At 40.3% G+C, this 26848-nt stretch overlaps 1 protein-coding gene across 1 annotated transcript in view; it reads left to right on the plus strand.

Annotated features, from left to right (window-relative positions):
* Positions 1-26848, plus strand: part of KAT2B (lysine acetyltransferase 2B) — a gene marked incomplete at its 5' end in the record, with an annotated part of 40359 nt that continues 13511 nt past the window's right edge. Inside the window, 10 exons of the mRNA XM_027676105.1 lie at positions 1-204; positions 8663-8789; positions 13611-13756; positions 14256-14345; positions 16098-16279; positions 18498-18689; positions 21202-21308; positions 22007-22132; positions 23529-23665; positions 25057-25265. Of these exons, the coding sequence (XP_027531906.1) occupies positions 1-204; positions 8663-8789; positions 13611-13756; positions 14256-14345; positions 16098-16279; positions 18498-18689; positions 21202-21308; positions 22007-22132; positions 23529-23665; positions 25057-25265 (1520 nt within the window). The remainder of the gene's footprint in view (positions 205-8662; positions 8790-13610; positions 13757-14255; positions 14346-16097; positions 16280-18497; positions 18690-21201; positions 21309-22006; positions 22133-23528; positions 23666-25056; positions 25266-26848) is intronic.

Here is a 26848-nt window from a genome sequence, read left to right on the forward strand (position 1 = left end):
GGCGGCGCCGGGGCCGGGGCGGCGGGCGGGCCGCAGCAGGGCTCCCCGGCCGCCGCGGCGGTAACCGCCGGGGGGCCGGTCCGTGGCGCCGCCGAGAGCCCCGGGGGGCCCGGCTCGGCTCGCACCGCGGGGAAGAAGGCGCAGCTGCGCGCCGCGCCGCGGGCCAAAAAGCTGGAGAAGCTGGGCATCTACTCCGCCTGCAAGGTACCCGGCCGGGCGGCCACGGGCGCCCACCCGCCCACGGAGGGTGGGGATTGACGGGAGGGGAAGGAGGGAGGCGGCGGGGAAGGGCCGTGCCCCGCCGCGCCGGGCGCGGGAGGCGGCCCCGCTGCCGCCCGGCGCTGCCCGCGGAAGTGGCGGCTCTGGCGGTGCCGGCGGATCCTTCTCCCCCTGGAGCTTTCCGGCCGGCGGTCGCAAAAACAAAACACACGCGCACCCGACACGGGACCGCGCGGGCAGTGCCAACTCCCTGCTGCCCGTCTGTCTGTCCCTCCCTCCGTCCGTCCGTCCGTCCTTCCGAGGGAGGCGGTGGCGGGCGGGGCGGCTCCCGGGCCGGCCGTAAGCGCGGGGTTAATTAACAGGGCTGCCGCAGCACCCCCCCGTAAACACCTCGGCGGGTAGCGGGGACGTACCCGGGGGGGGTGGCCCCGGGCGGGGGCTGCTGCGGCCCCGCGTCGTGGAGCTGTTGACGCCGCAGGAGCCGCTGCCCCGATCCGGGGATGGCACCGTCGCCACCGCTCTGGCAGAGGAGCCAAGGGGCGCGGCCTCCGCGCTTGGGAAAGTTGTGTCCCTGGCGGTCACGTAGCGCCGGGCCGGTGCCCGGTGTGTGGTGACCGGGCGGACAGCGAGCTCCCCCGGCCACCCTCACCCTGCCCTAGTGGGTTTCTCTTCGCCGTTGTCTGCCCGGCACTCGCATTCAGGAGAGCTGCCCTGGGTTTCCCTCCACAAGCACTTTCTGTCCACCTGCGATTTTCCTCTTGGTGAGAGAAACAGGACTCGCCTGTTTATTGTAGAGCGCGCTGAGAACTGTCGCTCCCGCCTCCGGAGCTCAGTGACCGCGGGCATTGTCGCCTGTGCACACATGCGGGGTGCAGGAGAGGATCAGCGAGCTCAGACTGCACTGCTGCTGTCAGGGCAATTCCTGGATGCATAAGAGTGCTGACATGTTGAGATTGGCAGTGCTGATGTCAAATCCTCTAGTAATGCTTTCAGAGTTGAAGAATAGCTGTTTGTGAGAAATGTGCATCTTATTTTCTCTGTTCTCTTCTGGGTGCAGATGTTAAGTGAAAGGCCAAACTAAAGGCTAACATACTAGAGGAAACATCACTGTATGGCTCTATAGTCCTGTGGAGGTGTGAGGAGCTTTAACTGTATACTGAAGGCACACCACAGTGCTGTCAGAGGAGGGCAAATTACACATATTGCAATTTCTTTGCCGTTTCCAAATGTGCAGCCACCTACGCTTCAGCTTTGGCACATAGCTGGGACATTGCAAGATTACACCGGGTGTCAGCAGTTTGTGTACTTGAACCTTGTGGCCCTCACTGCAGGCTGGGTGCCATGAATTGAAGCTTTCCCAGTGTTGAATCTCCTTTGCACCCCTATATTTTAATGTTACTAAGACTTACTGTTAAACGTAGCTGGTTGTGGAGTGGGTAAATTTTTCATGGGCTGCTAGGGAAATGAGTTTGTGCTTGAATAGCTTTTTTCTTCCTTGATTGGTGCTTTTTTTCTTCTTCTGATGTGCCTCCAGATGATGTTTTTGAGGATAAAAGCTTTCTCCTGTGGTGCTTTGCCCCACAGAGGTAGCTGTGCTATAAAGAAGTGCAGGCAGCCTTGTCTCCTCCCAAACCCTTTGCTTTTTTTGGGGACTCACTGGCCTCACATATGTGCTGTCACAGTGCCTTGTTCTCAGGGAGACATACTATTTCAGATGGGAGGAGGGCACGCTGTGGCCTGCTGTCAGCCCCTCTTGGTGCTGGAGTGCAGATTGGGGACCACTTGTACTGTCAGTCTTCTGCTGGGGTGTCCTTACTGGCCCTCATCCACGACAAGTCCTAGATGCATGTCCCATTGGCATTCCAGTGATGAATGGAACAGGACCCATGTCTGGGAGCACCCCAGGGCCTCTTCCTCTTGCCAGAATGTAGGCACAGCTCCAGCACTAAATGCTATTTTGTATTAAGATTAGAATGCAAACCCTATCTTTGGTATTTGACTTCTCTTCAGTAATTCAGTGGCAGGCACCTTGCTTTCACATCTCATAACAGAAACAGGTGGGCAGATGGGAAGCTCCTTGTAAACTAACCACACAGTTTCTCCTATGGGATAAAGGGAGAAGGATGGAGTAGGATGGAAGAATGTTTTATTTTCCTTCCTGAAGACCTGGCAGGTGCTCCAGAATGACATTTCTTGGCTTGTAACATTAGTGGTTTGCCAGAAACTGTAGCAGTGCAGAGTGTAACTTTGAACTTTTTCTTCCTTTGAGTTGTAACTTCTCTTCCATTTATTTTGCGTTTCTGTGTGTGAATGCAGGCCAGTAAGAGAAGGCAAAGATTTATGCCATCTCCACTGGGGACATCTGTGTTCATTCAAGTAGTGACCATACGTGGATCTTGTACAAGTTGGAGTGCTAAAATATGTAATGGTGTCCTTAGCATCAGTCACCTTCTCCCACATAAATTTCATTGCAAGATTCAGCATGCAGAATTTATTAGGAGCCTAATCTCAGAGATGTTAAGAGTAACAGAGGCAGGGAGCATCTGTTCACTAGAGATGAAGGTGGAGAGGTCAGTGACCATGCAGAGAGTGAGTCTCACTGGTGATAGCAGAAAGATCGAGCAGGAGAGAGTAAAAGGCACTTCTTTGGAGTAGGGTGCTTGGTCCCCAAGTGAGAGACCTCCTTCTTCAAGAGGGATACTTCTTCAAGCTACTCCTTTTCTTCATAGGAAACATGGACAAAGCCTGTTGGGAAAGACATGTTCAGCATGCATGTATCCTGAGCAAAACGAGACTGAAGTTTAGGCAGCTGTTACAAAGGCTAAACAAATGTGGAGTTTGCTTCTTTTTCTTGATAAAAGAACTGCAGAGGAGAGTTGTAGGTGTTGGGCTGCTCCACTTGACTTGTTCCCCTGTGAGAGAAAGTCTGGGTGGAAGTGACAGGACAGGTTCTTTTGAGTAGAAAAAACCTTCTTAAAAGGCCCAGGTTTGAAGGAGGAGGGTGGCATTCTAAACAAGATATTAGAACTTGGCACAGTTTTCTTGACTTTTGGAGGTGCACAGTAGCGCTGTGTGCTGTGAGGGGTTTTGTATTTGGCATTTGCAATATCTGTGCACGTATGAATGGCTGCATACATCGTTTTGGTTTTGTTCACTGTGAAATTGAGCATTAGGCATGCGAACTTGCAGCACTTTATATAAAAGCAGCACTGTGTGACTTACACACATACATATATTTAATGAAGATGTCGAAAGAAAACTCCTCTGCAGTTTTTTTCCCGATTGCTTTACAGTATGTGAAAATACAACTCTCTCTCCAGTCTCCCTGGGAATTTTTTTTACAAACAAAAATATGTACTATTTTAGTACACTAAGTTTTCTGTAAAATTGTTTATTTCTCATTTTATGTATCTTACAGTAATGCCTGGGTGTTTATAAATTTAATTATAATCCAGTAGCCTAAGGCATTTGCACAAGTAACAGGTAATAATACCTCCTTGAAGAAAGACTTTGTGCTTTAGATAAGCAAAGTAGACAGAGTGAGAAGGGTTGTGATGAGATGACATGGCCAAAGACCTGCAGCAGGTGAGCCACAGATCTGAGTAAACTCTGGGTCCCAGGCTCCAGACCATCTGCTGACCCTTGCTAGAAGCACTTCTTCCCACTTATCATCCTTGAGTGACCTCTATGGAATTTTCCCACACATGAGTTCATAAGGTAAACTTGTACCACCTTTCCATAAGGAAAGTTTTTTTTCCTGATTTTTACAAGGCAGATTAAGATGAGGCAGACTTGACCATGTTACTGCTGGGCTCTGTATAGAACTCCTTGAAGCTCAGCTTGAAATGTGTATTTAGGTTATTTTCTGCAGAAGTGTATGGGAGACATACGAGACATCTAAAACTTTCTTGTAATCATTTTTGTACTGGGGCGAATCTGTTTTACAGTGTCTTACAGGCCCAATTAAAGCATCTTCCATTAAATTAAATAGGAAATTTACCATTAACTTTACAAGGTAGAAATGGGGTGCCTATTATTAATAAAAGCTTTATATGGTAGCCTAATTTTCTTCTGTAAGTGAAACTGGAAAATACATGGAATGAAATAATTGGATTGATCAGTAAATGAAGAGCATGTCCTTAGAGCTGCCCATTGAACTGATTATTTTGTATTGTTAAAGATAAATGGGTCAGCTAATGTCCTGATATGTATGAGTGGCTCTCCAAGCAGTGTCTAGCTGTCTGGTTGCTGGGTACTGGACATTTGAGTGGGAAAAAAATGTATTTTAAATTTATCAATGTATTTGTTATCATTTGTGTGGAGTTCTTTGAAATCATCCATTTGAGCTTGTTACTTGCAGGAAAAAGCTTATAGGGTGTTTTACATGGCTTTTGTGTTGGGAGGATGAGTATTTTTTTTCTAAAGTAATTATACTTGCTGGAAATAAAAAATATCTGTAATGCTGTGTGTGTATAATGTGTTGAGTCTGCTTTGCATCTCAGTTATCAAGCAGGGCAACCTGTATGATTTTGAGTTGGAAAGAAAAGTCCAATACAACAGCTATTTGAAACTCAGTCTTAAAACTGTTGGGTATTTTACTTTATAATTAAGTTAGCTTGAACTTTCCATGTTCTTAGGCTCATTTCACTGTCTGAAAAGGGGAGGAATGTTTAAGTCCATAAGTTACTGTAACATTCTTCATTTATTCTTTATTATTTGGACACCTGGAATCCACTTAAAAGGGGCTGAGATGTGCAATGTTGTAACATTCATGTGTTTCCTTTCTAAATGAAAATACTAGCAAGGTGTGTAAAATGTGCTGTATTTTTTCACTGTCCATTTATATTCAATATATATCAATATATTCAGTATTCTAAAGGAAATGGTAACTTTAGTTTACCCAGTCCTGTAGATTTCTCTGCCTAGGGCCACTGGACAGTTTGATTTCCCACCTTGTAACACTCAATGGAACATGGAAGGAGTAAAAAAAAAAAAGCAAAAAAACCCCCAAACTAGATTGAAATTATAATTCACTTATATTTCAATTATATTACATTTGCAGTGCAAAATGTACATAATTTCTGCCCGTTTGTTTGTTTGTTGTTGTGGTTGTGGTTTTTTTGGAGGGGGAGTGCAGGCAACAGTTGTGTGGTTGTGTTTTATTATATTACACTCACCCAATTTTATTAAAAACCACTGATGAGGGTGCAGTGTTCATGATCCCTGGGCCTGTAAAGATGACAGTCATTATGCTGAAGGCCTTGGTAAGGCAGAAGTCCCCAGCTTTCTCCAGTGGATTTATCAAAGCTCTGCAAATGTCCCAGAAAAAAGGCTTTAAGGACTAGATATGCTAGTTCAAATGCTTTTTTCCTTCCTCCCCTTGAAACTGTTTTGATCTTCAATTGAGTTTTTGAGGAGGTGAAGTCATACTTTATTTTCTAATGAAAAGCAGATGAGTGACATTAAAAAAAAAAGCAATAAAGGAAAAAGCTGAAGATAGTCAAAGAAAGGACTGAATGAACAAAATGCAGTGGAAGATTTAAAACAACTCAGCATTTTAAGCCATTGAGGAATGCACATTGCATATTCACTTCAAAATACTTGCACTGTCAACATCTACAATGAAAGCTAAATTTTAAAGAGGACCTTTTTGGGTTCTGTTTCCGCTTGGTTAACAGAACATTTCTGTTCTGATTCTGGGTAGAGAGGTTAAAAAAAAACAAAACCACCCTGGTGGTTGTTTGAGAAAGGTCTCTGAAATAATTTGAACAATACAAATTAACAGCTGCTGCAAAAAGATCTGGCGAGGAAATACCAACGAGGGCAGAAAAAATTGCCGTTGAACACGCTGTTTTTATTCTTCTGTGGGTGGGTTGATATTTATTTTTGGCAGTTTAACTGAGCTGTTATCACTATTCGTGTATCTGTTTGCAGCTTTGCTGCTAATTATTGTGTGACACTAAAGTTTGTGTAGTTACTCGCTGTTTATAGTTTTTTGCCTTGATAGTAAACATTGTTTGGTGAGTTTCTGTGAAATACTGCCTCCACTCAGAGAAAAAATTCTCAAAAAGCTTGTGCCTTGTTTGAGGACACGTTTCGTTGTAGCATGATTTAAGACAATTAATAATAAGCATTATATTATGTCACTAATTTAGAGTGTTAAACATTTGTCTGGACAGCTGCATGGGAAGGATCAAATCTTACTTCCCTAAAATAATATTCAATCATTTTTTGTTTGACAGCTCCTTCACAATTTTATCTTGTATTTTCTTTGGCAATAATCTCACTTTCAGACTTTTTTTTTTAACAGTTTCTCTATCGTTGTTTTAAATGCAAAAACTTTCATGGCAACGTTGCCTTTCCCACAAAACAAATGTGTAAAGTTTATTTGGCCTCAGTTTTCTCTAGCTTGAGGTGTTAATTGAAAATGGTGTTTCAAGTCATCTCGCAGATGTCCAAAGTTCTTGCACCAGGGCAATCTGTGGTACACAGGTATCACTCAATCACTGATCTCTCTAGTAATTGAATTTTAAGAGGTGCTGTAGGGCTGGATGACAAACAGAAGTAAAACTGGCTCAATGCCTGTGAAACTGTAAGAGATGGTTTCTGCTCTAAAATAACATTGGACTGCCTTCAGTTCTCTGCCAGTCATATTAGTCATAGAAAACATGATGGGTGAAGTTTATGCCAGTCATATTAGTCATAGAAAACATGATGGGTGAAGTTTATGTTCTTTTTCTAAGTCTTTTCAGATTGCATTTTATGAGACTTAAAAAAAATTGTTCTAATCTTCCCCTCATTTCGTTCTGAAACCTCCCTGAATACATGGGATGGCAGGTGGTCTGCACCCATACAGTGAGTTTGGAGAGCCAGGAGGTTCAAGCAATGCAGATTGTTCTTTTTTCAAGGGAAATATGTGGATGTGGTTTTGCTGGGCACTTACAAGTTAATTTCTGAGTCATCCTGATGGCTCTGGCTGTTGAAAATGTCACTCATGGCCCTTGGTACCTGTCAGACTGCCCTGGGTGCAGGCAGAAGCCATGGCACTCAGGGCCAAGAGCCCAGCTGGATAAATGCTTAAGTGCTAGAGATGGTAAAAATATCATGTGGTGCTCAGCAAACTGCAGGCAGCAGTTTTCTTGGTGCTCAGGTTGCTGAATATTAAAATTAGTTTAGAAGAACAATTTACCAGCCATCTACAAAGCTGTCAGTGTTAGGAACTGTCAAGCTGTGATCCCTTCTGCTTCTCCTGGGTGCTTCTTCCTTAGGTAGAGTGGGATTTGGAAACTTGAAAGGAAAATGAAATAGGTTCCTGAAATAGATTGCATTAAATGTATGCAGAATCGGTTTTGAAAAATGACACGGGTGCTGGATATATTAACATCACAATTTTTCCTACTAAGATTGTTTCAGCCATAAATATTATGCAGCACTTGGCATACTTTCCTCACTGAGGTCTTGGAAGTGCAATTTCCTGAGTATCTTTTTACAACCCAGTGCACAGATATCTCTGAACAGTAGAAGAGCAACTTTCCTTCCAATTAGATCTTCAAATAGGAGCGTGACTGTTAGCAGTACTTTGCCATCAAAATAAATAAGATCTTTTGGATATGTAGAAGGAAATTCTCTCTTGTAAAGCTGCTCTTTGGATAATTGGAATCAGAGCTTTGAACTTCTGAGTGATTTGAGACATGATTACCAAAGTCACAACCTCTCCCTTCATGATCTTCCCTTTTTGCTGCCGTCTATTGCTGATGTTTCACACTCAGTGAATGTAAACAAACTTTCCAGAGAAAGCAGCAGGTTGCAGAGGAAGTGTGTTTGACATCTTTCACCTTTGTGGCCAAACCTTACCTTGAACAGCATTCTCCAGTAGTGCAGTTATTGTTTTGTTATTTCAGCACTGGTTAACCCTTGCTTGGGTTGTCATGGGCTTGGCTTCAGTTGCATGATTCCTTGTTGCCGGTGTAGCTGATGAGGCAGTGATTAATGTGTTTCCTGTTAGGTAACCTGTTTGTGTTTAAATCATTAAAACTGTCTCAGTGGCAGGATCTGTACCTGTTGATATACCAGTCAATGTTTGAAAACTTCTTTCACTTGAGTGAGGGCTTTCTGTAAGGGAATTAGTCAGGATTTGTGTGTGTATTTCTGTTTACCATAACTGTGTTAATATCTCTGTTTGGGGTACTATTCTGTTTCTGACTATTTCAAGGGCCAGTAATGTGGTCGATAAAAATGCCAACCCAGGCAAAACAACAGCAAAACACCCCAAGTCCCCCTCCTCTCAACATCAATCCCCTTTCCCCCCAAAAAAGTGTCTCGTAATTAAAAAAAAAAACCAACCAACAACTTGTATTTCTTTTTATGGCTTTTGAAATGACACAGTATCATCAAGTTCCTGTGTTTTACAGTGTTGATCGATATCCCTTTGCTTTGATTTCAGGCTGAGGAATCCTGTAAATGCAATGGCTGGAAGAACCCCAACCCGCCTCCCACGCCGCCCCGGGCCGAGCTGCAGCAGGCGGCTGTCAGCCTGGCTGAGCCCTGCCGCAGCTGCAACCACACTCTGGGTAAGTGTCTCCCTTTCTCCTGCAGTCCGTGCACCCATACCCCGAAATCTCGACTTTTGCGAGATGAAAGTCAAGATGCTACGACAAGACCTAGAAGTGGAGATTACGGTTAGATGTAAATGTCAATAACTTAGATTAAATATGTTTAATATTTAAGAAGCACGTTTAACATGGAAATATCCTAAAATTAGTTTTGAATAAATTCAGCTATGGTAAAACTTCTAACAAGACAGACATTCAAAGCTGTTAAAATGCAAAAGCACTGTTAAGCTACCCACTGCAATTTTAATACTTTGTGTTACATATGCATTAACCTCACATAGATTTATGTCAGCTGCCTTAGATACCACATGAATGACTCTTCAGTAAGCTGTATTAGGTTTCCTTATTTTAGAATTAAGTATAAAATATTCTCAGAAGCAGGTACTCCTATCTACCAAAAGAACTGTGCCTTTTCTGTGTCGCAGAAAATAATACCTAGGTTGTACATCTTAACATTGTCTAAGTTATGTGCAGACAGCTTGCATATCTTGGAAGCAACTGCTCAAAATCCACTGTTAAATGCCGTTGTGGTTTTGGGGATTTTGTTTTTCAGACTTAGAATAAATAATTTATTACCCACATAGCCTGAAAAATAGTGATGAATCACTGTAGTATTATTTTAAAAATTTATACTTTTCCAAAATAAAAGCTGATGACTTTTTTTGTATATATTGCAATCATAGGATAGTTTGAGTTTGAAGGGATGTTTTAAAGGTCCAGCCCTCCTGCACAAAGCAGGTACACCTTCTACTAGATCAGGTTGCTCAGAGCCCTGTCTGACCTGAACTTGAATGTTTCCAGGGAAGGGGCATCCACTACCTCTTTGGGCAACCTGTTCCAATTTTCTACCTCACTCATTGTAAAAAACCTTTCTTATATCTAATCTAAACCTAGTCTCTTTCAGTTTAAAGCCATCAACCCTTGTCCTACATGTCCTTATAAAAAGTCCCTGTCTCTCTTGTAGGCCCCTATAGGTGCTAGAAGGCTGCTCAGAGGTGTCCCTGGAACCTTCTCCATACTCCCAACTCATAAGGGAGGTGCTCCACCCCTCTGATCACCTTCGTGTCCCTCCTCTAGACTTGTTCACACTGATACACGTCCTTTTTAGCAAATATCAAATAAAAATTGAGCTAAAATAAAATTCAGAACTAATTGAAAAGGAGCAGTTGCTATTTAATTTTTGTTGCTGTCCAAAACTTAGGACAGTGAAATAAGAAAAAGGAAATTTAAAACCTTCACAATAGATCATTTATTTTTTTAGTCTTGAAAAATAATATTGTAGTTTATATGGAATACTTTTTTTTTTTTTTTTTTTAGTTGGAGTTTGTTTCCATTTCTTCTCTATTCTTTTAATGCTCTCATTACATGCAATTTATTTCTAGGCTTTTCAGCAGTTCTTTCCTTTCCTGGTACTCCCAATCTCTGGGTTTGCTTGCAGGAGATTAGGAAAAGCATGGTATCACAGAAAATTTAGTCACTTTAACCAAATTAGTTCCAACTTTTCATCACATAGCTTCTCCGTGCTGCTTCTGTTTATGCGGTTGAGGTGGCTTGTGTTACCCATCCCTTTAATTCCTGGCCTTTGAAGAAAGAGCTTATTCTTTTATTTTTTTTTTTTTATTTTCTTTTAAACTGGCAAGATGTGCCTGTCAGTTCTCTGTTCTTCAGCAGAATTTGTGGATGTTATGTATTTGTGTAGAAAACTTGGCTTTTCTGAAGGCTGAGGCCGGTTTTGGTCTTCACTCGTTAGTTAGGGAACGAGGGAAAACCAGTGGTGTAAAACCAGTAAAAGTACTTTATGGAAGAAACTGTATTTTTATTTACTGCTCTTTTTAGAAAAGTTAAAGTTTCTTATTCTTCTGACCGCAGCTAATGAGGAAGATGTTTCCTTTGGAATAACTGAAATGAGCTGCTGTGTGCTTCCTCATACTACTGGCAAAAACATGTCTTTCAGTGGTGTTTTCCAAGATAATTTTCCTATTCATCTCCTCTAAGTGAGTGTGTTCCTGCTGAACACCTTTGAAACCAAATTTACCATAAGGTGTGTAGGCTTCAGATTATCTGTGCTGAATTTTCTCCTCCTTGGAAAGCCTTTGACATAGCGATGTAGAAATTCCTGTACTGGTTAAAGCTGTACATGATGTAAAATGTAGGATGTTCTTTTTTTTTTTCCTTTTTAAAATTTATTATTTTCTTTCAAAGGTAAGGTAATCCTAGATACTTGTCTTGCTTGAGATGTCTCTTTTTGGGAGTGTGGTTTGACCTTCAAGCCAGTGCAGGTTTTGGTGCATAAATCTATTTAATGGTGTGTATTAATTTATAGTCTACTTACCTACAACTTGTATTCATCTCTCTGGTGCTCAGCCCCACAACTTGGCTCAATATGGTTGTTATAATGAATATTTCTTTTATTCGGGTGATATGTCACTGTGAAGTGGTGACTGAATTGGGTACTGGGAGAATTCACTTCCTGCCAGCCTCAAGACCAGGTGTTGTGTAGTCAAGAAACTCTTTTCTCTTTTATATTTGATTGATTTTTCCTGTGTTACAGGGTTTATTTTTCTATTGGTAAACATTTTCTGTCTTGAATCACTTTAAAAACTAGTTAATTAATATGCTAATACTTTGTATACACATTCAGCCCCTTTCTTTTCCCTAGCACTGCCTTCAGTTCCTGCTATGCACCTTCATGAGCATATTTGGGTATTTCTTGGTTTGTCTGTCCAATATACCTTACTAGTGTTTTTATGTACACACTGATTTTGAGATTGACTTTGGACACATTCCCCTTTTTTCACTGTTCCTAATACATACATTGCAGTACTTGCTTATTGAATTTGCAGGTCTTCATATCAGTGCAGACCCTTGCTATTTCTACTTGTTTCCTCTGCATGCTGTAGCAATCTATATATGTGATATTTGAATTTTTTTTTCAGGCATAACAGCAGCTGAGGAAGGGTGTACCAGTTGGGCAGTGCATGTGACTGAGACTGTGTAACTCTAGTCAAGAGTAATGCAGTATTTGATGTCAGTGTTTTAAAACTTTGATTTTAACAGAAGGTTTACTAATGGCCACAGAATTTGGGAATGGGCTGTGAACATATGAAAAAACAATAGTTTGTTGGGCTGATGCACAAACACTGGTGTCTCTATGGGAAATGGTAACAGGTACTAAATACATGCTGTTAATACACTTATTGTACTTTTAAATTCACAGTAGGGGTAATAATTGTCTAGTTTAATAAAATGTTTAAACATGGCCACTAAGTAGTCAAAGTTCAGTATTGTTATGGATACTGCATAGAAATGGCTTCTTGTGGTGATGCTTTATTCATTTGTTAGTTGATGCAAAGTTTCTTTAGAATGTTATCAGTTTTTAATGCAAAGCTCATCTAGGAGGCTAGTCATTACTTTTAAAAGATCAGGACAGACAGCTTGGAATATTAACCCTTCATACCTGTCTCAAGGACAGAAATTAAATAATTTTATTCTGCCTAGAATGCTGAATATTTGTCCTTAAAGGAAGCTCATGATGGCCATCCGCCTAAGATACTGTATTATAAATGCTCACTTAGGTGTAAACAATTACTGGTATCTTTTTCATGTTTTGAGCTATGGTGTGCTTTTTACTTGAAGCTGAACAAATTTTTTGAATTTAAATGTTTTGGTGTCATACTAAACTTTTAAAAACAAACCATCTTTTTTGGGTGGCCAATAAATATGATCATTTTCAAGTCAGGTGTTATTTTGCCTCACTACCTCCCCAGCTGAGGAATCAGATTTCTGATGAAAAGATATAATGTTCATCTTAAAAAGTAAATATTGATAAAATTCATTAAAATATAGAAATGCTAACGCCCAAAAAGAAATGCCCAAACTTTAAAGTTATTTTCCCTTTCTTTGTAATGATATTTTGTTGTCCTTCCAGAGGAAAGGATATGCATACCATGTATATTGGCCAAGAGTCACCAAAGATCTTGTTGCTTTTTGTAATGCAAATATCTTCTTTCTGGGAATTGACCTCTTGTTTTACATTGCCTTCTTTCTTCCTGGGGCCAGTTGTTCAAAGCAGCTTGAACTGAATGCCCTCTTTTTCATGTAGAAACCTCAAGCTTCTGAAAATTACAGATGAGGAACTGTATTTACCTTTGGAGATGATAAAAGGGAGTTTGTCACTTGGAAATTACAATAAATGTAAAGATGCTCTTTTGTAAACTTCCAAACAAATTAGCACGTACAGTCTGCAAAATCTCTGTTAATGTATTGTGCACAAAGCATAGTTTGATCTTACATCATATGAGAATAAGAGACTTAGCCAATAATTTTGTTTTCCAGGCTGATTTTCTGCACTGATTTTTTTTTTGCTCTTCACAGTGTCTTGCTACTTGCACCTGGATTACCTAATTTATGGGAATTATGGATTTATTTTCTTTAGTCAAAAAACCTTGTCTCAAAGGGACAAAAATGTATGTAGTTATATAGTGCAACATATTAATATAAGCAGGACTTGTGTGGTCAGCTTTAAGCGTTAACAGATCATATCATTCCAACCAACCATCATTCCTCTGCTGTGGAAATTACCACCACTGGACAGCCTTTACAAATTGCTTCGATGTGACACATGTTTCAGTTAGCTCTGATAAGATGTTCTCTTTAAATAGGTTATTACAGGATCAGTGCCTTTACAGTTATGGCTTTGTTTGAGATCTCCTGGGGAATACTTGTGTTATTGGTTCTCTCAGTAGGCTCTTAACAAGTTTGAGCTTTTATTTTGTTTAGCTGCTCATGTTTCTCACCTGGAGAATGTGTCTGAAGAAGAAATGAATAGGCTTCTGGGCATTGTATTGGATGTGGAGTATCTGTTCACCTGTGTCCACAAAGAAGAAGATGCAGACACCAAGCAAGTTTATTTCTACCTGTTCAAAGTAAGCTGAACTTGTGAAGTGTCTTCTTGGATTTTTCACTCTCTCTCACATAAGCCAATTTCACTCATGCATGGATTGACTTTATCTGATGGGACATTTTTTCACTAGGGTGAGGCTCTACTGAGTAGAGCAGTGTGGGCTGGACATTCTGGTACTTGAAGTGTATTGATTCTTATTCCAAAAGTCATCCAGATGATTGAGGAACGGACCCTGAGTCCTATCTATAAACTGCACAACTTTCTTTACTTACATAAAATAAAGTCAGTTGATATCAAAGCTAACTTAGCTGCCTACATTTCCTCACAGAAGCCTTTTGTATGCATTTCAAAGAAGGTGAATTCACAGTGAAGTTTAGTAATTACAAATTCAGATGACTAAACAAGCAGATATATAGCCAAGAGATTTACAACACTGCTCACAGTGTTATGCACTTGTGACTTCCATTGACTCTGTGTATGCAAATATACTAATATTTAAAAAATCTCTATGTTTTTAACAGCTTTTGAGGAAGTGCATTTTACAAATGGGAAAACCTGTAGTAGAAGGATCTTTGGAAAGCCCTCCATTTGAGAAACCTAGCATTGAACAGGTGAAGAGTCAAGATGTGGGTTTGGTTCATGTGGTGGTCTTTTTTTGTTTGTTTTCAGGGTTGTTTTATTTGTTTGTTTTTAAATTTTTTATTTACTCATTATTATTTGGTGGGGGGGTGGGAGTGTGGAGATTTTTTTGGTGGATTTTTCTTTTTTTTTTTGGTAAATGTATGCACTGGTTTTGAAAACGGCATTTCAGGCACTTTGCAGAAGTTTCTGTGTATTGCTTAGGACTAATGGGGAACTATAGGAGACTTCTGCTGATTCTCCTTTAGTATTGGCACAATAGTTACATTATTTGACTTCTCTCATCATTCATCTTATGCTTTAATGAAACTGACATTTTTGTGAGTTCAGAGAATTAACTTGAAATGCTACTTTTATGTAGGCACTTCTAATCTTTCTTTGTTTCAAGTGATGAAAAATGCTGTTGAAGTTTTGAAATCCAATATTGAAATGACACCTTCTGTAAATCAAGGAAAATGTTGCAATCCAATTCAGTGAGATCATAGCCTTCTCTTTCAAAGGGTACACAACAAATAAGCAAAGCCAAACCCAAAGAATAACTGAGGCTTTTGTAACTCACAATGGATAAAGAACATATGACAAATTCAGTTTTTCGTGAAGTGAGCTCCCAAGAATGCACTTTTGGCAGACAAGTGGGCCCATTAGCTCCAGTGAGACTATGCAGTGGCTCACATACCTCGCTGAAACAGGAGCTCAATGTTTTCCCATCAGCGAATGAATGGATGCTCTATTGTTAAACAGGGTACTTTAAATGTGAGGACTGTTATATGTAGTAATTATTTCCTGCAGCTGTCACTTCTTATAGTTTAGAAAATCAAACCACTTTATTGCTGAATTTCTGAGAAGTCTTCACCTGAAGTTCTCCTTTAGTTTGAATATAAACAAAAAATGAGGGTATGTAATCTCCATATACTCTTAGTCCTTAAAATACACTATTAAAAAGGTGTATATAATAAAAACTATGCAGTATAATTTTTTGTCATCTTCTTTTTACTGTTTGCTCAATTTGCCTAAGAAAATAAAGCGTAGAGATAAAAGAGTAATTCTTACAATTTATTTGAAATAATTTTTGCTTTAAAATAGACCAACATTTTCGATTCTGTTTTTAGCAGCTCAGCAACTCAATCAAATGAAATTATTTGCTAAGCACAGGTGTTATAATTGATTTATAATAAATATATATTGCAGCACTTTTAGTCACATATTTTAACTATGTTCAGTAGATTTTTTCTTTAAAGTGGACAGTATCCAAAGTGCAATGAGGAGACATGCTTCTGAAGTAGTGTCGCTTCTTGAAGAAGTAATATGATGTGTAGAGACAAACCTGAGTAGAAGTCCACAAGCCCTACTCTACTGAAAAGTAGGTAGAGAGTTTTGTAGGTGATACTCCGTTTACAGAGCATATAGAAGAAAGCCTACCAGAACTTTCTCTGTTCCCTGACTTTGAGAAGCAAAGAAAAATAAAGAATTTTTCGTTTCTACCTTTACGTCAACTGCTGGAGATGGATTACATAAAAATATCTGTATGTACCTGCTGCTGTGTACACAGGAACCAGCCTGTGGCAGCTACATAAGTAGCTGAGCAAGGAGTTCATGGTCTCTAATATTTTTCTTTCCCATGTAATGCAAGTTCAGGATTAATAAACATAAAGTGAGGAATATTTGAGGATTCTCCTACAAAAATTATGGCTAAATAGTTAAACAGGATTTTCTTCCTTCTTAAGGGTGTGAATAATTTCGTGCAGTACAAATTTAGCCACTTACCGTCGAAGGAAAGACAAACAATAGTGGAACTGGCTAAAATGTTTCTGAACCGCATTAACTACTGGCACCTGGAGACACCTTCTCAGCGAAGACTACGATCACCCAATGACGATATTGCAGGCTATAAAGTGAATTATACCAGGTAACACTGCTTTTGCTTGTTACAAGTCTTCCTTACAAATAGGGCACGTACGAACTTCAGGAATATACCAGTTGTTTTGTGCCATGGATGGACCTTGTAAATTTTTGCAGTCCTGGAGTTTACACAAAAACCTGAGGATTTTAGTGAGAGTACATCCGTTTCACATGCAACCTTGTGTTTTGAGAGATGTGTTTTATCAGCCAGCAACAGGGAGTAGAGGCTGCGAACATCTGTATCTAACAATGCTTTTGCATGTTCTGTGTTTGCAAAGTGCTCTTAGTCTTCATAAGACGTGAGCCGTATCTAAGATCCCTATTTGTTATTCAGCTTAAAAAAGAAAAAGAAGATAACATTAAGCGTTGTAAAGCATCACTGTTTGAAACCAAATCACAGAGGAGTTGAAAAATCAAAATAATTTTGCAAGTACTTGAATGCTAATTGGGGAGTAGATATTATTAAGTTCCTTAAAATGGTAGTTCTTGTTATGACCTTTTACTACGTTGTTAGATTTCAAAGGAATAACCTAGTCACTGGGGAAAGAAGAGCTAGGATAAAAAGCCATGTCTCTTTTAATTTTCTTTTTCTCACGACGGTAGTGCAGTGCCTTTTTCAGTTAGCATAGTCACAGCAGCTAAGTGCAGGCAGCAGTTAGCTAACCTCTGTCAGCACCCTGGTTACCGGGAACTGCTGGGGACTCTTTTCCTGGCCGAGGATGAGCACCACCTTCTGGCTGCTTTCCTGGTGACCTTTCCTCTGACACACATCAGCTTCATGAAGGTGAACAGCAAACCCTGGTGTGAGTTGAGACTGTGGCTAGTGATACAGCAGACTGTGCTGTGTCTGTGCCTGACTGGGATGCTCTCATGACCTGTCACCTTAAGGTGTTTGACCTCTATTTGTTTGTGATAACAGATGTCATCCAGGGTTGGTAGGAGCTAACTTTTATTGGGAATCAATAGCTTATTGGCTCTGATCAGTGGCTTTTGTTGTTAATAATTTTGTCACTTGTCATTTCTCAAACCCACCCGCCCACAGTCCCTAAAGTTCCCTCCGACCCAAAGTGCTGTCTCTTCCCATTGGATCTAACCTGTCATTGTAAGCTTCTTTCCTCTGTGCTGCTTGAAGCGTTGCTCAGGGTGCTGCTGTGCACCATGGGCATACCTCCTGAATTTTTGCAGTCACCGACTTCACTGGAAAACCTGAGGATCTGAATGACGCCGTATCAGAATTTCACATGCATGTTTTGAGAGGTGTTCTTTATCAGCCAAAAACAGGGAGTAGAGGTCTGTTAACAACTCTATCTCACAACTCTTTTGCAACTCATGTTTGCAAAGATTAAGGAACAAGAGTTTGGGAGACCATTTTGAGACAGGCTGTACTTTGGATCTGGGTGAGGATCCATGTAGGATCCAACACAGTCTGTTTGCATCCAGTTCTTAACATTTTCTTGTTATCGCTGGAGGTTTCATCATGGTTGTGATCTGAGTCTGCTACAGGACCAGGTACCAATGACTGTTCACTTATACACAGATATTGAAATCTCAGTTATAAGATTAACAAATATTGTGACCTACATAGGCAGTGTACTCCCAAATTATCTCTTCAGTACCATGGTCCCTTTTCCAAGGAGAGAAACATGACATGCTATAGTTTTCGTACGTAGTTCTTAATGCAAAACTCATTATGGAGGGAGATACTGGTAAAGAAAGAGTAACAAGTCAGGGTGTAATGGGAAGAAGAAAACTGGTGGGAAACCCGGATAGGAGTCCAGTCGGTTTAGGATGGAGCTAGTTAAAAGTGTCACCCCTTTTGCCTCTGTGTGGAGAAACATAGAAGTTTTAAGAGGGGAAAACAGGCCATACTAAGGGTCTTTGGAATCAGAGGCAGGGGATGTTGGAGGCTGAATGAATAAGCTGTGGAGACAATCCCTGACATCAACATGAATTTTCTGTGATCTATGATTATTTTCTGGAACAAGAACACTTCGTAGAAACTAGACTGCAGAGAAAAAGAATATATGGAAACTTAAAACTACTTGTCTGTCATTTCTTTAAAATACTGGGCAATATATATACTGCTTAATTCTGTCCAGCCATGTTGTAGAACAGATTTATAGAGTCATATAGCTCTCAGCTGAGTTATAAATGATGTAGATAGTGGTTTTATTGCACTAAGTCATATGTTAGATGGTGATAATTATCTTTTTTCCTTTTTACAGGTGGCTTTGTTATTGCAATGTCCCTCAGTTCTGTGACAGTCTACCTAGATATGAAACCACCCAGGTTTTTGGTAGGACCTTGCTTCGCTCTGTTTTCACCGTAATGAGGCGGCAACTGCTGGAGCAGGCCAGGCAAGAGAAAGACAAGCTTCCTCAAGAAAAACGAACACTAATCCTCACTCATTTTCCAAAGTAAGGGGTCACAGTGTGCCTGCATTCAAAGTTAACCAGTAACTTTGTTGTGGAAAGCGGGAAATTACCTGTGGCTTAAAATAATTTCTCTTTTTGTTCAGTTACAAGTAGATACTGCAGCTTTATTTACTGCCATAGCTTGAACTAGTGTATTTTATGCACAGAAACCTCTTGCTTTGCTTTGGGTACTTTAGGGTTTACTTTATGAAAAGGATTATTCATCTTGCTGGTGGATTGTGCTTTTTGCCTATTAAGCAGGTATTACTGGTCAATTACTTTCTTTTTCTGTAGTCTTTGGAAACAATGTAGGTCCTGATCTCCAAAAACATATGCTTGCTTCTGCTTTGGTGATGGAGCAGTAAAAAAGAGAGTATTGTACAGGAGTTTATATACACCTAAGAATTTCAGTTTAATTCAACATTGTAATAGGGAACAAAGTAGTCACCCCACGCCCAGAAGAGATGGGTTTATTTGACAAAGAAGAGAGGAGTCAGTGCAAAACTGCACCAGTGAATCCTAAACTCATAAATTTTGTATTGACTACCTGTTCTGCTACTGGAATGTTAACAACTCTCTCTCACAATTAAACAACAATAATTACATATTGGGGAATGTGGGAGAATGACTTTGACTCAAGTCAAATGTGGGAGAATGACTCAACTTTGACAGTCCTTAATTTCCAACATTTTACTGGCGATTAAGAGGGGAGGTAGTGGTGACGGGATCATTCATTGTAATCTTCCAGTTAAAATACTGTATCCTTATATCCTTATTTTGTGAGGGTGGCTTGGCTCTCTAGGTCATACTTGAAAAACCTGTCCCTCCTAAGAACAAATAAACTGAACCTCGGGAGACCTGGTGACACTAATGCTATGCAAGCTACTGTGTTGGGCTACAAGTTGGCTTAGTGCTCAGGGGAATGAAAAACAACATGAGCTTTCCAAAGCTGAGTAGAGCCAGGATTTGTTGCTTCTACTGTTATTAATAGCATATTTTATCACTTTGAAAGATGTACACTGTCTCTGGGATAGACTGTTATGGATACAGGAATGTTTGTATGTATCTTGGAAAAGGATCCTGACCTGGTCCTGAATTGGGCATAAAGAAGGATTTAACATGACGTTGATGCAAGGAGCAGATTTGTGGAGGATGTAGGTGTGCATATGCCCCTGTTTTCACTGCCTTTTACAGCAAAAAAGCATTATTATTCACTGCAGTTCCTTTTGATATTCTGCTGGGGAAAAAAAGAAAGACAAGCACTATTTGCAGATGATCTGTGGAAAATATGAATAACATTTTAAATCTTTTATGGGCTGTACTTGTCTGAAGCATTTTTCTCTCTGCTGGCGTTATGCTGAGTGAACCCTTCAGAGACGCTGATTCTCAGAGCACGGAGCCTGGCATTGGCACATGGAGCATGGCATTGGCTCCTATCTGCCCCAGACTCTCCTTTCTGGGCAAAGGAAGCACCCACTAGTTATGTCTGTGTACCTAAGAGTTAGTCACTAATGGGGCTGAAGGCAGAGCCTCTGTACTGCCTGTAAATGTACCTTTGGCTAAAGTTTAATTTGTCCTTCTGCTCTATCACAGATGGTTGGTCAGGTTACAAACTTTTTTAGCCATTATCAGCTGTATAGTCAGCAGCAAACACAGCTCATTGCCTAGGTATAGCTGTCCTATATATACAGTACAAGAGCCCGACTTGATCCTGAAAATCCTTATCCTGTTCAAGAAAGTCTTACTCAAAAGTCCTTTTGGTTTCAGCTAGTTTCTATACATATAGATGACTCTGGGGAGTAAAAATGTGCCATGTCAACTTCTGCTCTGAACACTCCTTTTGTGGAACATAGAATAAGCAGCTGTCTTGCTTCTGAGAGGGAATTGATGTATCCCAAGAAGGCGAGTGTGCTGGATCATCTGACCTGCGGAATTTCTCTCATATAGTAATGCCAAAAGAGGTTTAAAATCACACTGTTTCTGTAACTGTACCAAAATAAGGTTAAAAATACTGTTATGCAAGCACAAACATGCAATTGAATGTTACAGTAGGACACTTAAAGGATTGAAAATAACTTCCTAAGAGCATCGTTAATGACTAACACTGGGATTTTATAAATCTGTAAGAGGCAGAAAGCAAGTACATCTGAAAAACACTGGTTTATCCAAACATATTTTGTCATCATTGTATAACATTAGTCAGCTTATAGCTTTCTTAGTGCAGTTTTGTTCTGTAAAAGTAGTTTGTAACTGTTTATTTCTGCATTTGCAAATTAGATAAATATTGCTTATAATCAAAGATAAATTCTTGTAAGTGAAAGCACTCTACCAAATTAAAATACTTAATGTCTACTCTGGCTTGTGATTTTGTGTGTGTTCTTTTTTTGGAAAGAATTGGCCAATAGCATTTTCTTACTGACTCAGTAAATATTTTTAATTTAAAAGTGTTGCAAGTTCTTATTTTGAAAAGAACCTGTTTTGATTGATCCTATATTTCACCTGGTTTTGTGCCTAGGTTTTTGTCTATGCTGGAAGAAGAAGTGTACAGCCAGAATTCTCCCATTTGGGATCAGGATTTCATGGTATCTAGTTCCCGAACTGGCCAGCTAGGAATCCAGACAGGTAATTTGCATTTAGTGGTGGGTAACACAAATGAAACTCGGATAATTTCAGATTAGTGGGGTTTCTTTTTTGGTTTGGCTTGTTTTTGTTTTTTGATTTTTTTTGGGTGGGAGTGGGTGGGTGTTTTTTTTTTGTTTGTGTGTTTCTTTTGTTTTGTGGGGTTTTTTATTTTCTAATATTAGAGAGAGATATGTTAGTCAGTGGCCTTTTAAAATGATAGTTTCATCCTCTTAACTGGTGAAACAAGTCCCTTTATTGAGTGTGATTTGTCCAGCCAGTCTTTGAATGCTGGTAAAGTGGACAGCTGAAGCTGAATGATAAGATTTTGCTTTCCAATAAACCCCTACAAAAAGCCCTTTCATGAAGTTAAATGCCAGCAGGCTTGGCAGGTATGTGAAGGAAGTTTGTTTTCTTAGCTTCTGCTCAGCACTGCAAAATAATAAAGCCTGATGTTTGCAATCTCTGTTATCCAGCAGCCCCTCATTAGATAGAAGTTAGGTTAGAAAAACACATTGAGATAAAGCTTTAATGTCTCTGCTTGCGAACTGGTGGCATCGCTCTGTTGCACAATGCTCATCATTACTTTTCAAGTGAAGGTGGGTGTGAAAGTGGATCCAACTTTGTGATAGTCCTTCAGTCAGCACCATAATGGGTTCCATGTCCTGAATTTTTTGGGTTTATCTTTTATATCATTGCAGTTATCAGTCCACCTCCTGTTGCAAGATCTGTTGCATACAGTACGAGTCCTTCATCACTGGAGCAACCCAACAGTGGGAATATGAGTCCAGCTTGCAAAGTTTCTTCTGCCCTTGACCCAAACTTAGGTAATGGGCAGGGAGACTTGCTTTTTTTTTGACTTCTGTTGACATTACTGGTAGTTGCAGTGTATGGTAACCTTTGCCTTCACTCTGGAATAGCAAACCTGAGGTGTTTTTGATGAAAGATGTGCACACACATACTTTTTCTCCAGTATGGTTAATGTTCAACTAGCAGAAGAGGCAACTGTATTTGGAAAAAAGAAATTTGTTTAAATTAAATTAAAATGGGGAAACGTCTGCTGGTGTCAGAGGTTTTTGGAAAAGACTTTACTTGGAGTATGTCTATTATACTGAAAAAAGGTTTCATTTAAATAATGACAGAGTAGAAGGGACCATCACATTTGGTTTTTTATTCTTTCAAAGTACTGAAAGTGCCTACATTTGAGCAGTAAAGAAAAGCATAAACACATCAACAAGGTTAAATTTAAAACCTGAATGAGGTCAGGTAATAAAAAAAAAAAAAAAAGGCTTAGAAGGAAAAAAGTTGGTGAATGCATAAATTCTCCTAATAAATCCTTTTTCAAACACCTCAGAATTAATGAGCCTGTCAAGAGAGTTTGTAGGTCAGAGACATGATCCTAAGCTTATATAAAATGAGTCCTCAAAGAAGTGGAAAGACCTAAATTAATTCTTAGCCTGTGTTCACTCCAGTGGAATTTAAGGCATCTCCTATCTGCAGCTTTCTTTAAGGCCATTTCTCAACTTGTCCTTCAGAAGTGGGAATGAGTAGCATAATGAGTGGGGTAATCCTGAGGTAGCAGCTGGCTTTATCTGCTACTGTACCTTTGTTAGTCCTTGGTGGACTTTTCTTTCATGAATTTAACTAGTTGCTTTTGCTATAGTACATATTTCTCTGCAGTTAGTAGGGCGGTTAATAATTAACATGATATATTTTGATTTGGAAACTTTATATGGAATTTTTTAGTCAAATTTGTATGATGCGTCAGAGGGTACATGCTGCTTGGTTTACAAAATGGGTGAAAGAAATATATAATGGATACTTAGTTCCCTTGAATCCTAAAATGAGGATTTCATGTTATGTGGAAATATGCACTGCAATTTGTGTATTGAGCACTGACCTTCCAAGACAGCAGCACAGAGGTTCCATGAAGAGGATTTTGAATCAAATAGTTTCACTGTGAATTTACAGAGGTATAGGAAAAGGAGAGGTACATTCATCCTGCTTCATGCTAATATTCCAATGCAAAGCCAAAATCGAGCAGTGATAAATATTGTTCAGATTTCATTTATTTCTCTTTCTCCCTCTCTATGGGGATTAAAGAAAAAAAAACAACCCCAAAACTTGCATACAAACTAAAAAATATAACAGAAGTGCTAGACTTCATAGTGCTAGTCTGTGACAGTTTGGTGGTTTCTAATTTGTCCTAGTTTTGTTTTATAGGGGAAAAGAGAAAAAATAATGAACCCTATTCTGTGGAGGATTCCAAAAGGCCAAGGGTTGTAGGAGATATTCCTATTGAGTTAATCAACGAAGTAATGTCAACAATTACAGATCCTGCAGCAATGCTTGGACCAGAGGTGAGAAATATATATACTTGGTGATGAAAATGTTCTGTTTGTAAATGGTTTGTTTTTAGTAAATATTCCACATGGATAGAGGATGATAAGCTGCAAGTCCTGCCAAGAAAAATAGACTTTGAAAGAGGTGAACAAAACATATTTGTGAAATACATCATTAACATGAAGAATAGTTCTACAATATTTTAATGCAGTGTGTATGGCTAGCAAAGAGACTTGAAAACTAGTGATAGTAAAAAGGTAGACCCCAGGTTATCTTGCAAGGTATTTTTATTACAGAATGGGTCCAGAGTATGCTTTTAATTGTTAATATAATAGATATAGCTCATAAGACAAGGTTAAATGGGGTTCAAATATTGCAGCAGAATGAAAGATCCAAAGTAAAACCTCTGGTTAAACCCACTAGTTAACTAGTGCAGAAACTGATCTAAACAGTTATTTGCTCTGTCTTCCCCAGTTGCTCTTTTCTCTGCTGGAACAGAAAAACAAACAGAATTGCGGAATTGTGCCATGGTACAGAATTGCAAACTTCTTTTTTTTTTCTTGGCTGGCTTTTCCTCCTTCTGTTCCCTCTGCCAGGCTATGTTTTGCCAGCAGCTCATTTGCCAAGGTTTAGCTAGAAACTGCTGAAGATTTGGAACCACCTACATTTCTTATTCAAACTATGCACCGTGACTGATGGCTCTGCATACTGTAAATGCAGTACCAGCCTGGCTGTTGAGGCTGGCAGTGACTAGAAACCCAGCAGCCAAACTTTACTCTAAAAAGTAAACAGTATGTGCATGCAGAGATGTTTTGGCATTGTAATATGATCTTGAAAAAAATAAGTTAAATAAATTTTCTGTATTAATTTAATCTGTATTCAAGTATATGGATGCAATTGCTAGATGTAACAACAAATTCTGTAGGAATTAAAATGTTCTTTTTAGGCTCTTACAATAGTGGTAGAGATAGTGGAAAGCACTACTAAATGAAAATAACACGACTTTTCCTGCACCAACATTAAAATATGTCATTTCCAGTATGCATAGGCAGATCCACTACTCTTGCCCAAGCTGGCTAAGGCTAAAGAAAATATGACCTAGTGGCATAGGCTTTAACTGGATGAGTGCTGTCCCTCAAGAGCTTTGGAACTTGTTGAGTCCTAACCATTGCAGGTGTTACCTAGCCTTTACCAATATAAGTTCAAATAGGCCTTTATACACTGTAATGTAGACTTATATCTGGCTTATTTGATGGTGACGCTTATGCAAAGGTGCATTCCAAAGGCAATCATTAGTAGCTCTGTTGGAAAAAAAGATTGGGTTTTATTTGTTTGTTCATTAAGGCTGTTCTGTCAGAGGATGTGAAATCTCAAAAATTTAATTTTGTTCCTCTTTGGTGTGGTACAGACCAACTTCCTCTCAGCACACTCGGCCCGGGATGAGGCAGCAAGGCTGGAGGAGCGCAGGGGGGTGATTGAATTCCATGTGGTTGGCAACTCCCTGAACCAGAAGCCCAACAAGAAGATCATGATGTGGCTGGTTGGTTTGCAGAATGTGTTCTCCCATCAGCTGCCTCGAATGCCAAAGGAATACATCACACGCTTGGTCTTTGATCCGTGAGTATCCTTGGAGAGGGGTTTGGTGGGTGAGGCAGAGAGAGCCTGGTGCTCTTTGCAGGCAGTAGTGTAGGAAGGGGCCAGCAGAGGTGACATGGAGGCAGCTCTGCTGGTGCTACACTTTTCTGTCTTTTCAAGACCTCATAGCTTCTGGTCAGCCTAGTTGGATTGTACCCAAATACTATCTTGGCTATATTAATGGCAAATGGTTTCTTTTTTGTGAAATTGTGGTGGGTTGACCCTGGCTGGATGCCAGATGCCCACCAAAGCTGCTTTATCACTCCCCTCCTTAGCTGGACAGGACAGGGAAAATACAACAAAAGGTTCTTGAGTAGAGATAGGGACAGGGACAGATTACTTGCTGATTACTGTCCCAGGCAAAACAGACTCAGCCTGGAGAAATTAGTTAGTTTAATTTTTTACAAATCAGAGTAGAGTAGGATAATGAGAAAATAATACCTAAATCTTAAAATACCTTCTCCCCAACCCTCCCTTCTTCCCAGGCTTAGTTTCATTCATGATTTTCTCTACCTCCTCCCCCAGGAAGCACAGGGGGATAGGGAATGCGGGCTGCGGTCACTTCATCACACATTGTCTCTGCTGCTCCTTTTTCCACAGGCAGGACTCCTCACACACTTTCTCTGCTCCAGCATGGGCTCCTTCCCATGACAGACAGTCCTCCATGAACTTCTTGAACATGGGTCCTTCCCGGAGGCTGCAGTTCTTCATGAACTGCTGTAGCAGTTTCACCTTCCATGGTGAAAACCATGGTGAGGCAGACTGTCCCCCTGCAACCCATGGAGGAGCCACATACTGGAGCATGTGGATGCCCAAAAGAAGGCTGTGACCCTGTGGGAAGCCCACACTGGAGCAGGCTCCAGGCAGGTCCTGTGGCCCTGTGGGGAGAGGTGCCCACACTAGAGCAGGTTTGATAACGGGACTTGTGACCCCATGGAAAGGGACCCATGCTAGGATGGTTTGTGAAGAACTGTAGCCTGGGGGAGGGAGCCCACTCTGGAGCAGGGGAAGAACTCCTCTCCCTGAGGAGAAAGCAGCAACATAGACAACACGTGATGAACTGACTGTAACCCCCATTCCCCATGCCCCTGTGCCACTGGGGGGACAGAGTTGGAGGATCGGGAAAGAGGAAGGGTGGGGGGAAGACGTTTTTAGAATTTGCTTTACTTCTCATTATCCTGCTCTGATTTTGATTGGTAATAAATTCAACTTATTTCCTGTAAGTCGAGTCTGTTTGACCTGTGATAGTAATTGGTGAGTGATCTCTCCCTGCCCTTGTCTCAACTCATGAGCCTTTCATTATATTTTCTCTCCTCTGTGCAGTTTAGGGGAGTGATAGAGAGGCTTTGGTGGTCACCTGTCATCCAGCCGGGGTCAAACCACAACAGAAGCTCTAGCTGCTACATTGCTGCTGTCATTCCACAACTAAAAAGCACTAAAATAAGTATAGGAAGAAGAATAATATATAATAAACCTCCTTCATGCATTCTTCAAACTTACTTTTTTGACAGGGGCTTACTGTTGGCACTAGCTTTCCTCCCAAAAATATCTTCTGTAAATTTACT

Source organism: Neopelma chrysocephalum, unplaced genomic scaffold (genome assembly GCF_003984885.1).
Source record: "Neopelma chrysocephalum unplaced genomic scaffold, ASM398488v2 Primary Assembly neopelma1_26, whole genome shotgun sequence".
Taxonomy (NCBI): Eukaryota; Metazoa; Chordata; class Aves; order Passeriformes; family Pipridae; genus Neopelma; species Neopelma chrysocephalum.